General features: G+C 40.5%; 1 protein-coding gene across 2 annotated transcripts in view; it reads left to right on the top strand.

The window, feature by feature from the left end:
• Positions 1-12,575, top strand: part of lg19h14orf180 (linkage group 19 C14orf180 homolog) — a 46,100-nt gene that overhangs the window by 22,526 nt on the left and 10,999 nt on the right. Inside the window, exons 2-3 of one of the 2 annotated variants that reach the window (XM_085391425.1) lie at positions 10,143-10,374; positions 11,168-11,198. In XM_085391425.1, coding sequence (XP_085247551.1) covers positions 10,222-10,374; positions 11,168-11,198 — 184 coding nt within the window. In that variant the 5' untranslated portion in view covers positions 10,143-10,221. Of the gene's footprint in view, positions 1-10,139; positions 10,375-11,167; positions 11,199-12,575 lie in introns of both variants that reach the window. The other variant, XM_085391424.1, reaches the window with a different exon arrangement.

Raw genomic sequence — 12,575 nt, 5'->3', positions numbered from 1 at the left:
AATTTCGAGCTTAGAGGTAGCTTTGTTTCATAAAATCAAGTCCTTATTTATTGTCTGCTCCTCTGTTTTTTCTACTACTTTTTACTTTTTTTCATGTGGTTTTAGTTTGACAGTTTTTTGTAGCTTTTTTCTCTTCTATTTTTTAAATTATTTACTGTGTACTGTGTGCACACTTCCAATTTTTTATCATTTAACCAAGAATCCAAATTATGTCAAATCCCAACTGGATTCTGTTAATTAAGTGCCCTGAAATTTCACCCCAAGCTCCTTTCCCTATTATTTTGCAGTGGTTTGAAATTGTTTAACTGGAGCCACCACTAGACTAAACAGTGCTGGTGTTTGTGTGTGAGTCTGCACCTAATATTTGAGTTTTATGTCTCTGTGCCAGAATGTTTTATTAACGTGGTACCTCACAGAGGAGTTGACGTATTTCACCAGTGAAGGACGTGACCCTGGCTGTTTATTTCCCATGATGAAATTGTCCAGAGGTTGATGACTCTGTAAATAAGCAGTTCGTGGAGCGGCAGCTCTTGGCTTTCGGTGACCAATTTAATTATTATTGTTTAATCAACACAAGGCAGATCAGGTGTAGATCTCCCACAATTTTTTTTAATGTTACAGTTCAAAGAGACATGAGCACTGCCTGTGTGCCTTGGTTGTCTTATATGCTCTTGGTTCCCAAGCTTGGAAGTCCCTCCAATGACTCTTGGCTGCTGAGTGGGTGCTTGTGAATTTTCCCATGATCCACAATTAATATACACTTCCATTTTAGTGTACAAATAGTAAAGTGAATTAAGGCAACTTTTTGTTTCGAGCATAATGTTTTTTTATACTAATGTGCAAAATGAGCTACCCCTCATTTCTTTATGTTTTCCTTCCAAGGAGCCAGACTCTTGTTACTCTTTTTAATCAGTTTTTACTAACAGTTCTCCGGCTTTTGAAAGTTTTTCTTTGTACTTTCTTTGTCTGCTTTTTCTCTCATTTCAATTCAGTCCTTGTACCTGACCATTTACAGAAATTTCTTTTATTAAGCCACTTTACACTGACCTGTGAATGATTCAAGACTAAAAAAGGCACCTAACTAAAGGGATGAACCAGTGTTGTGTCCACACATAAGAGAATACAAAGAACCAATTTTCCATCCATCCATTCGCTTCCGCTTATCCTTCTCAGTGTTGCGGGGGGCGCTGGAGCCTATCCCAGCAGTCATAGGGCGAGAGGTGGGGTACACCCTGGACAGGTTGCCAGTCTGTCGCAGGGCCAACACAGGGACAGACAACCATTCACACTCACATTCACTCCCGCATTCACACCTATGGGCAATTTAGATTTTTCAATTAACCTATCCCCACAAATCGGGGACCAATTTTACATTGTATCTTAAATGTATTTATTACTAGAGGCCTGTTGGGAAAAAAAACACACTATTTGTTTCTATATTTTTAGTTGAATCAACAAAAAAATGACAAAGATAACGATTTTACAGGCATATTTTGAAGGTGATTCCCACAAAAGAGTTAGCTAAAACGTGATGTGCAGTTTATTCTTAAAAATCTGAGGAAACCGAGCAAGTGAAGGACAAAATGGGCAGATGAACAGTAACTGAAAGTCATGTCTTTATGAATCTAAAAAGTCTGGCCCTTCACTTTCTCCATCTGCTTACTGAAGCCTCATCAGAAATGGCCTCAGTGAAAGGATGGTTTTCAAGAAGTTATTCTTAAGGAAGGAACGAAGGAGAAAGTGAGGTCAGTATGCACAGAGGAGCTCAGGAGAGAGTTACAACAGAGAGGGTCTAAAGGCTCTGTTATGGTTTGGGGCTTTGCTGGCTCGGTCATTGGAATTATAAATGCAGAAAAGTGCCATCTGATTTGCAACAGCTTCGTTTCTCAGCATGACAATGATCCCAGTGATCCTCTGCTTATATTAACACCACTGCAGAGGTTGTTGGTTCACTTGTATATCAAAGCATATTATTTTTGATCATAATCCTGTCTCAAAGTTGTCAAGTCTGCACGTCTGCACCCAAATAAAAAAATTCTGCTCTCTCCATTCCATTAAAAGATCATGTCATCAGTGTATTGCAAAACCAATTAACCTCCATAAGGAGAGCTGGCCATTGAGAATTTAATCAAATACTGCCAATTAATGGACATCTTGTGGTAGGAGCTGTCTGTTAATACCAGAACAGCTGAAAACTGGGCAATAACACAGTAACAGGAAGCCTGGTTTCAATAGCTTTCATTAGTGATTTTCTTCTTGTTCCTCCATACATTTAGAAAATCCATTTTTATGATCATCTCATCATTTCAGTGTCATTATCTGAAAATATCTTCATGAGCACATTCAGTGGCAGGTTTAAGAGTGCAATAATATAAACTCTTTTATTCTCTGGGGTTCTGTTACTATAACACTGCATGTTCATAGTTGACTATATCAGCCATATCACAATGCTGTGTCAGCACTGCCTATAGATTCACTGTATGGTCAATCTATAAAGTCCTCTGTCCTCACGCACATGCAGCTGTTAGGAATTGTGTTGCAAAGGGAGAAATTAAAGGGCCAAGAAAATGGGAATCTATAAACGTATTATACCCTGTTGTTAATGGAAATGTCATCAGCAGAAATCTCACAGCTCTACTGAGTGATGAGCCAATTTCCCCGAGTCTTTCTAAACCACTCGCATGTAAAATGGCTGGAAATGACCAGGATTAACTATGTACAGTAGCACCAGTTTGCCACCAAAAACAAAACGACCAAATTTTCCAACCAATTAAATTTAAAGGCCTTTTATCCCAGTTTTGAATGGACTACAATAAAAAAGGGAAGTCTGGAATGAAAGTGGAGCGCTTCTCTTGAAGGATTAATAATGACACATAAACATTTACTGTGTTTGGTCACTCCCTGCTGGTCACTCGCCTTCTCTGCCCTTCCATAACAACCCCTTATTCCAGATGAAGTGGGGAGTGTTTCTCTGGAGCTGCCTGCATCAGTGGTTGATTGACCATGACACTGAGCTCCTCTTGTGGCAGAGGATAAGATAAATCGTACACGAGGAGCTCACTACATTAAAGTTTCCTCAGCGCCAGGGGCGGAGCGGGGGGGTGGCTTACGGGGCTTAAGCCCGGGTTGTTTTGTCAGAAGCCCGGGGTATTTTGGAGTGTAATTTTTTCATAGTTAGATGCCTGGCTGACAACTGTATAAAACAAAAAGTACACACAATATTCGAAGCACATAGTGCACACTGTGGGAATTTACGACTGTGCGTGAATCCCCCCCTGATATTGGTATGATCCAAGCTCAGGCACTAAGCGACTGAGCGAGGGGGCGGGGCAGCTGCTGCCCGTGAGTGCGCTGTTGGAGAGACGGAGCCAGCCATACTAAGGAGAGCTTAAGTTTGACCAGGTACCAAAGCAAATCATTCGTACCGTACAAATAATGTAAATATGACGGTGCATCACGAAAGATTGATATGAAACTGATCACTTGACCAATATTACCTTACTTGCTCTTCAAGTGAATCAACAAATGGCAAAATGAAAAGCCGAACAAATGCTATTTTTTTTAGAGAGTCTTAGCTTACGTGTGTTTATTTCATATTTTCAGTTCTTACCCTCCCCGACTAAATCGGTTTCAGTTATGTACTGAAACATAAGAATGGACATTCGAGGGTTCTTTCAAAGAAAAAACTCAGGTAAATGTTATTTTATATATTATGCTTTGTATGTTGTTCAGTATATTTCTATGCAAAACAAGAGGGATTTCAGTACACAGCAGGATGTTCACATTTGTAACCAGATATTTACATACACTTTAGGGAGAAAACATAAAACATTTTTACTGTACAACATCAATTTAGAGTAAATTTTTGTTTTAGATAAATATTGAAATATATTTTGAATTAGTTAAATTTCAGAATAAAGAGAGACAGAGCTATTTTTATCACTTTCATCAAATTTAGGAGTACATGTACACTAAATTTATTGTTAATTAATAAGAAAACTCCAGACGATTCCATTCTGAGCTGAAGAAGCTTCTGATTGGTTCGTAGAGTCCATGTGAGTAAACTGGTGGCACAGCTGTGGATGCATATAAGGCAAAACACAGAGCCTGTTTCTTTGACATGGGAAAATCAAGAGATATCAACCAAAACACCAGGAAAAGAACTGTGGAGCTCCATAAATGTGGCTCAAGTTTGAATACAATTTGGTGCCATTTGCAATTAAGAAATACAGATAGTTTCTCTCTTTACTCTTAAAGTTAACAAATATGTTTTTATATTTATCAATCTAAAAAAATAAACATTTAGTCTGATTTGATGTTACAATTAAAAAAGTGTTTTTATCTGAAGAGTAAATATCTGGTTTCAACTGTATATTTGATGATTGTCAGCACAAAGAGGGAGAGAGAGGAGAACGAGGACAGAACAGATGAACAAGAGCAGGTGAGACTCACATGTTAGTCAAATGGTTGTTTACCAAAAGTATCACCGTATCACAGGTCCTCATGTATCTCGTACCTAGTGTTTCTTTTTAGGTTTGTTATTTTTCAAATTCTGTATTTATTAAGTTCTGCAGGCTTGTTTGCACAACAAGGCTAAATAATTATATAAACTTTTCTCAATCTAAATATTGTACTTTGGTAGAATTAAAAAATAAGTGTAGTGCAGGTCTATGATGATTTTTAGTGCTATCATCTAGTTCTGATTCTGGTTCTGTCTTGGTTAAGTCCTCAGTAGTCCTGATTTTGAACTGTTGTAGTCCTGTTTTAATTCTGGATCAGTTCTGGGTCTGGTTGAATTGGGGTTTAGTCCTCGTGTCTTGATACAGCCCTGACCTTGTTCTGCCTTGCTGCTTAATTAAAAAACTAGTTTAAGGTGTCCTGCACATGTGATATATATTTTTCCCTATATGAAGTCATTCTTTTTTGAACAGAGCCTATTAATCTTTCAGTCATTTCTACACCCCCCCCCCCCCCCCCCCCCCAAAAAAAAAAAAAAAAAAAAAAAAAAAAAATCCCACATGCATACTACTCTTTGGGCTAAGCCCCGGGTGTTTCAAATGTCTGGCTCCGCCTCTGCTCAGCGCTATATTAAAACAGGATTAAAACAGTTGATGTTCCCTTTTTTTATGCAAAAAAAGTTCAAATGCACATAAAAATTTTGCAAAGGTTTTGCATGGACTTGGCCAACTTTCAGAAATCTAAGTGGAGAAGTGGAACAAAAACAACCCATTCATTTTTTGCGTTTTGGGATCATAAATCAGCCCTCTCCGAGGGCCTTTTTAGTTCCTTTGTAACCGACTTTATATAATATGCAAAAAGAAAGTGATCCTTCAATCAGGATGTTCATAATGTAGTATCACACACAAGTTTTGGTTTCACTATTAAGTCATTCTCTCTGACTCAGTTTCTAATAGAGAAAACTGAACACAGTACAGCCATCACCACTCTGTAGTATCCCTATTAGGTTCCCAGATTCATGTTTAGACTCTTGTCTGTGCTCAAGTGCTCTTCTCACATGTCTCATATTGAGAAAATTGTTAGATTAAAGTGTTGCTATGAAAGCCTCCCAGACCTCACCATTATTTTTTCCCCTTAAGTGGAGAAAACATCTATTTGCAAGCACTTGATGGACTAACCCACACCTGCATGATTATGCGGGAAGAAAGGGGGAACATGGGACACTGATAAATGATTAAATGGCAAGCAGAAACAAAATCAGCGAGGCTGCAGGTGACTTCTTAACACAGGTGGCAGGTAGGCTGTTTTCAATCACCTGTTTCACGACACCACAAAACCTTTAAAAGGATTGCTACCATTATGCTCATGTCAGCTGATGCAGAGTAAATGTGGCATTCACATTCTAAAATAAGTCCATGAGTCCAATATCACAGTATTTCTAACTGCATCTTAGCTGATTTGCATCTGTAGCATGCCCAGCGCAGCTCTGAATTGTGCTGGTGTAGCTAACAGAAAAAGAAAATGCTTTAAGTGCTTGTTGGTTGAGACACTGTAAACAGCATGACTATGCAGCCTCAAACAGTTGGTTTGAATTAAAGCTACAGTATGTTAATGAAGTGTGGCAGAGATCCCGTGATTGTCTGCATCATCGTATCCCAGATAAAACGAGTAAGCTGTGAGTGTCGTTAGTCCTGTCTCATCCTCTGACATCATGTTTTGTAAGCATTTAATTGAGACCTAAGACAAAAGCTAACAGAAAAAAAGAGGAGACAGCTTTGAGGAAAGCCACGTTCCTATATGTGATAAATCAAGAGGCCTTATTAGACTGAACAAGTGGGAGTCGACGACATCTCAAACAGCCAGCAGTCACATCATAGCTGTTGTCACATGTGAATTGCAGTGTCACTTAAATTTATTAAGAAGTCAATGTAGTCTTCTGTCGCTGGCTGTTGTCAGTAATTTACCTCCCACACAGACAAAACAAGCCTTCACTTTTTCTTTTTGCAGACAGATGCTGTGGGCTGTGAATAAACAAGGAGGGCCAGGAGACATGTGTGCCTTCAGATGATTGCACACATGTCTCCTGGCCCAGATTTTTGTTTTCTATCTTGACTGGTGTTGTAAAAAGATTGATGAATAAAGACATCACTCTAATATTTGAATGTTCTTTGTTTGTCTCAAAAGATCAGAGACGGACAGCAGGGATCACTCACACTGTAAAAATATATGTAGATTTGAGCAGATTTGGTCACCCTTTTCTGCAAAGCTTCATCAGAAGTGTGTGTTGAGTGTGTGAGATTCCTTTACATCTGTGGATTGTCCACTAGGGGTTGCAAGAGTAGAGCAAAACATAATGAGCTCACCAGAGATGCCATATAAGGCGATTCCTTTTAATCAAGAATTCTTAATGAAGTGATTTTAATACACTGTGACAGAGATGAGTCATTACAAACCAAGTTAAGAGGTTCCTTTCATTAAGATTTTAAGATAAGCTATGTTATTAGTCTTGACTGAATGTGTAACATGTGTGACTTTTTCACAGTAACCAGTTATGATCGTTTAGGCGATAATATCGCAGCCATACTTCCTAGTTTTCTTCTCCTAAATGAATGTTGCCCTTTGTTGCAAGGCACAGTTGGAGCGAGACCTGATCAAAAAGAAATCTGTGTTAAATGATGTATAGATGTGTCAGAATCTTAGCAGGGGGATTTGCGTTACTTTGTTTACCTGGACAGTGTTTATCAGTAAAAGTCACTGGGTCAGATAATTGAGTAAAAAGAGACAGATGGTGGCAGCGTTTACTGCTGATTACATGGAGGTCATAAACTGCCTTTCAGTAGCTGGGGGTGTCAGGACCAAGCCTATTAAACTGCCAGAGCCTGAGTCTTTGAGGGATGCTGGTGCACCAGTGGGAAAGTGGATGGGTTTAAACAGACCACAGGAATCAAGAACAGAGCATAATATTTATATCTTTAAAAAGGGATGCAAGGTTTCATATTGGATGTGGTGTTTTGTGCAAGCTTGCAGTCCTGCAGGATATCTTGGCGGCCTCATGTCAAGAAGAATACTTAGTCTTGGCTTCATATCTTTGGACTTGGCATACCGTAGCTTGGGATGTAGCTGCTGTCACTCATACAGAGGAATATATTCCATATCAGAGACCTCTAGGCTATAGCAAAATTGCATAGAGTAGCTGTATGTGCACAATGCGGGAAATATAAATAGTATATGCTGATGTAGGGTCATGCGCAGTGTTGAGAAATGACGGGAGGACACAAGAGCAGCAATGTTCCCCTGCAAACCTGCTGGACAAAGCAAAATGTGTTAATCTAGCAAATACTCTTTTTAATAGCGAAAGATTTTCTCATTACATTAAGTCGTGCAGAGAAAAGTTCAAGTATGCATGAGGCAGAGAAACTAAGACTAAGGTTTCCAGTATTAAAGTAAAGGATGCATTGATTTTAATCTGCTGATAATTAACAGTAAAGTTCATCATTTCATACCAAATTGCACACTTGTGTACTGAGGGAGTGCGGTGATATATAAACCAGTCCAACCTGCAAAACACTGCAAATGTGCATTACACAAACCATTAACACTAATTTAATATACCAAAGTTTACTGCTCTGCAATAACCTGCAGAAGTTAAATTTATATCTGTGAATGACAGTTTCATTCCACTCTGCAGTCTGCTGCTCGCTATCTCTTTACATTAGTGTGGTGTATTGGTGTCCCTGGGCAGTGGGGGCTGTGTTTGCTGATCATACTGATGTATAGGTCTACCAACTCCACGGGACAGGCAATCAATATTCCAATAACAGGTAGATTTCCATTCTCACCCTGCGGACTAGTGACCATCAATCTATATCTATGTCAAAACAATTGTAAATAAAAGATCTGTGTTTCTGCGTTGGGAGCAAGTCAAAAGAGTTAATTGTCCAACAGCATCCCAGCCAACATGCAAAATGCAAGACAGCAGTTGTACAGACATCACATGCATGGTATATAGAAGTGTGAGTTTTTTATGATGTCAACTTTGCATATCAGTTTTATGGTGATTTATATTTTATAACTACTGTTTTATGACGTATTTGCAAGAGCATCAACTGTTTAAATATTGTTTCTCTCATCAGTTGATTTCAGTGTAGTGGGCATTACCCAGGCTGAGGGCTTCCAGATCATTTAACGATGATGGAGTTTTTTCATGGTTGGAAAAACACAGTATTTTTGAAAGGATTGTTCTCTATGTTTTGGGTGGGCTTCCAGTTGCATAGTTGCCCCAATAGATAAAGATCCAGTCCCTTCACAGTTCAGTGTGTCGTTTCAGTTTGGCTGGCCTGCAGTTTTGAAATGGAGATCCACACTCTCTGCCAGTGGCCTTCCAACTCACTCATATCAGAAGCTTTGCTTACTGTCTAACTGCATTATGGCTGTGCAGCAGGATAGTAGAGCAAGCACAATTACGTGTCTGTTTTATCCAGGTCTCTGGGCAGGAAGGCGATAAGTTGGCCTGCATCAGCATAATGTCACCTCACAGCTTATAGATAAATTTGCGCTGTTCACAGTTCGACACCTGACCCGAAGTGCGAGTTTAATGCCTTCTCATCTCCCATTCCCCAGCTTTACTAACCATTAAAATCCCATCTTGCTTAGCAAGGTGCATTGGACACTAATGGAGACTGACTCTGCCCATTTGCCTTGTTGTACACCATTCATTTCCTCCTCCTGCCAAGCTTATGACCAAATGGACTGACAGTAGGGATGCTGCTCTCAGAGTCATGATCTTCTATATGATCCAGCAATCAAGATATGGCCATATCACTCATCTCTACATCCCGTCCATTCCTGTTGGCACAGGTTTGCCTCGGATTAGTGTTGAGTGTTAAGGTAAGTGAGCAAACATCCGCAGGAGGCGCTCCTCCTGAATAAATATTTGTTGTCCTTGTTTGGATAGTGAGTCTTTTCTCTTATATGGCTATTTCTAATGATCCTGTGTTTTTCTCTGCGGTTTTCTTTCCGTTACAGAATTGTGCTTGGTTGCATTGTATTCCAAAAACATGCTAACACAGCATTTGGTGAATAATTCTTATGTATGTCTCATTTATAAATCATGAGCAGGGCAGTAAGAATCAAAATTTCCTCATACTGTTAATATGCATAATGTACTGCACACAGCACAGTATCAGAGGAAAAAAAGGGGTTCTCACAAAAGTGAATCGAATTATATGCAATATTTAAAGCTGTAGTAGATAATATACATGTGCCACTATGTTTGCTTTTCATCATCAAAACATAAACCTTTGCAGTTTCCCTGTTCGAGGATTGGAGAGAGACTCAATGTGCTCAGCAGACTCTGGAGGAGCTACTGTACATGTTTAGAGCAGGGATTGGCTGAGAGCGCTGTCACTCAAACAGCAAATACTCTCCAACTTCCTCTGTCCTCCTTTCCTGGTGCAGCCTAGGAGGAGGGAGGGGAATGAATCTTTTCTGTGTGAGTCGCCAGTGCTCCCTCAGACTGCTCCTTACAACCTGTCCTTGACTTACTGTGCACAGACGAGACTGAGAGGAAGCTGCACTGCTCCCTCCTCCTCCTGTCACATTCCTGTTTTGATTCATGTGAGCGGCAGCGGTCTGAAAACATTTCACTGTGTGGCTGCTTCTTTCTACCTGTGGTGCTTCAGCAGACTGGTGAAGGGAGGAACGCTCGTCCTCGGCCGGTGGAGCTCTGATGGGAGGCAGCGCTGACTCTGGCTGGGACTGGGGATGCTGAACAGAGGGAGGGAGGGCCTGTTTGAGCTGGGACAGCAGCTCCAGCAGCAGGGGGAGTACCAGGCCGCCCTCCACTGCTTCCTCAGCTGCCTGCTGGGACTGACTCATGTGCAGAACTTCACCTCTCTGCCCAACTGCTTACACCAGGTGAGCCAGATGGGAACTGGATATACTCACACCCACAAAATGTCACACAGCCATAGATTCTGTCTTTCTGTGTGTCTTTCTCTTCCACATGTGCCAGCATGAATTCACGTGTGTGTTACCTACATCTACACATTTTTTGCCCTACCATGTATTTGCACAGCTGTCCAAACACATGTGCATCACTTCTCCTTTTGAGCGTCATAAATTAGCAAACATCACAACACAAAGGACACATTCAGTATATTCAATGTCAAACCTGACAGCACAGTTCATCATGGGTCTCTGTGTTGACACTGTAAAATCATTCGGTCTCGTAGAACTGATGATGTGCATGCTGCTATTAGCAGTGCTGAGTTCAAGCCTAATGTATTCCATAGAAACAGTGGCACTGTTTATGGTAATAGCGTAGTATCCCGTTAATATTTCCCCCATGGTGTGTGGGCTATGCGTGAGATCAGAGGCATTATGTTTGGGCTCTGTGCAGCCAAGGCCAAAGTCTTAGCAGATTAAACACTGGGGTTGCTTTAGAAGACCCTCCCACAAAGGTAGAGCTACAGTTTTAACCGTCTTTGCTTGTGCCTGAAGGAATGTCCCTGATGTCAAAACATAGCCTTTACTCCACAACTTTGGAATGCATGGCATGATGTTGACCAGCCCAACAGTGCTGTGAGGAGAGCACAATTATTTGTTTTGACAGCTCGTGACATCATGCATACGCCTACCCGTCTGTGATGTTGGAAGTGAATTATTTAATATTTAACTACGTCCCTTGGTTGTTTTTTATGCTTTACAGATTGCAGAACTCTTCATCACTGAAAAGAATTGTATCCTTTACTAACAAAAGAGGAAAAGCTGATCTGACACTTTTTCTGCCCCTGTCCTTTAAGCCTCTAGCAAGCAGCTAACTATAAAACTAGCTCTTCGACTCTGTAAACCTGTTGTGTAAAGGCTTGTCACTGAGGCAAGCTTGGCAAATTCCACCACAATGAACCGTGTAGACCCTTTATAGAAAGCAATGTAAAGCAGAGAGGATGAGGGGATGTCTTTGAGGCATTTGTCCCCAAATGCCTCATGTTTTGTGTGGAGCCCAGGTTGTGTGTCTGTCTCTTAAGAGGATTTGTAGGCTCTTATCTCCACACAACAGAGTGGGAAAGCACTAATTAACCCGTATCTGCGCTGACTAGCCTGTGCATTGCCACTTCACTGCTTCTATAAACTATAGCTGTAAAGGACAGAGAGATAATAGAGAGGTGTTATGTTTCAGGATATATTACCTCCATGGCTCCTCTCTCTGTTACTGAGACACTCCAACACTTTACTTGCCAGCTCAGGTTATCTACCTCAGCAGGGCTCTAGCGCTCACTGTCCATTTTCCAAAATAGGTCAATTTGCTGAGCTTCATTTTGTCAATAGCCATTACAGTTCGCCCCTCTCAGCATGGAAAGGTATCTACTTACAAGGGTCATCTTCCAAGATGGGGTTAAATTTTTTTAGCATACGATACACTCTTTCCTGAAGTCAGTAAGAGTAGCGTGTGGTGTCATGTCAGATTTGGCTATTTTATTATGCAACGCATATTGTTTTGGTTTAATGTGAAATTACAAGCATTGCAGGTCAGATACAGACTGAAATAGTTTGCATAACAATGAAAAAGGGTTATTGCAGTCACGAAAACAACGCTTCGAGATTGAACCATTTTTGCCGTTTAACTTGCTTCCAACCTTTCAGTTCTTTTAGTATTTTTCATGATAATCACAGAAGCTGAAGCAGTGATGTTTTGGTGCATTTGTGAATACCCTCTGGGGAGGTGAGGTGAGGGGTCAGTCTGCTCAAACTGGGAGCAGGATGTGGGAACTTTTTAGTGTCACGCAAATGCTGTATGAGAACAGGATTGGCAGCGTCTTCTCATGTGTTATTTCTAACCAAAAGCATGATAAGAAAACCAATGAGTCCAGACAAATAAACTATATTAGTTGCACTTGATAGTCATAGTACCAGTGCAATGACTGCTTAAGGCTTGATGTGTTGTTATCAGAGCTGGAACCGTCCACAAATAACCTTTATTCAAAGCCAAAAGCTGTTTTAGCTCATGAGTGTTACTGATATGTGTTTCATGGAAAGAAAACTGCGTGGCACACGCGGACTTTAACTTCCAATAAAGGTGGATTTCAGATAAAGATGCAGTTATATCCCGATTTCAG

This window comes from Rhamphochromis longiceps, linkage group LG19 (genome assembly GCF_057381845.1).
Source record: "Rhamphochromis longiceps isolate RC_006_pf linkage group LG19, R_longiceps_female_GT1.1, whole genome shotgun sequence".
In the NCBI taxonomy this organism is placed as follows: domain Eukaryota; kingdom Metazoa; phylum Chordata; class Actinopteri; order Cichliformes; family Cichlidae; genus Rhamphochromis; species Rhamphochromis longiceps.
This window is presented reverse-complemented; position numbering and strand designations above follow the sequence as displayed.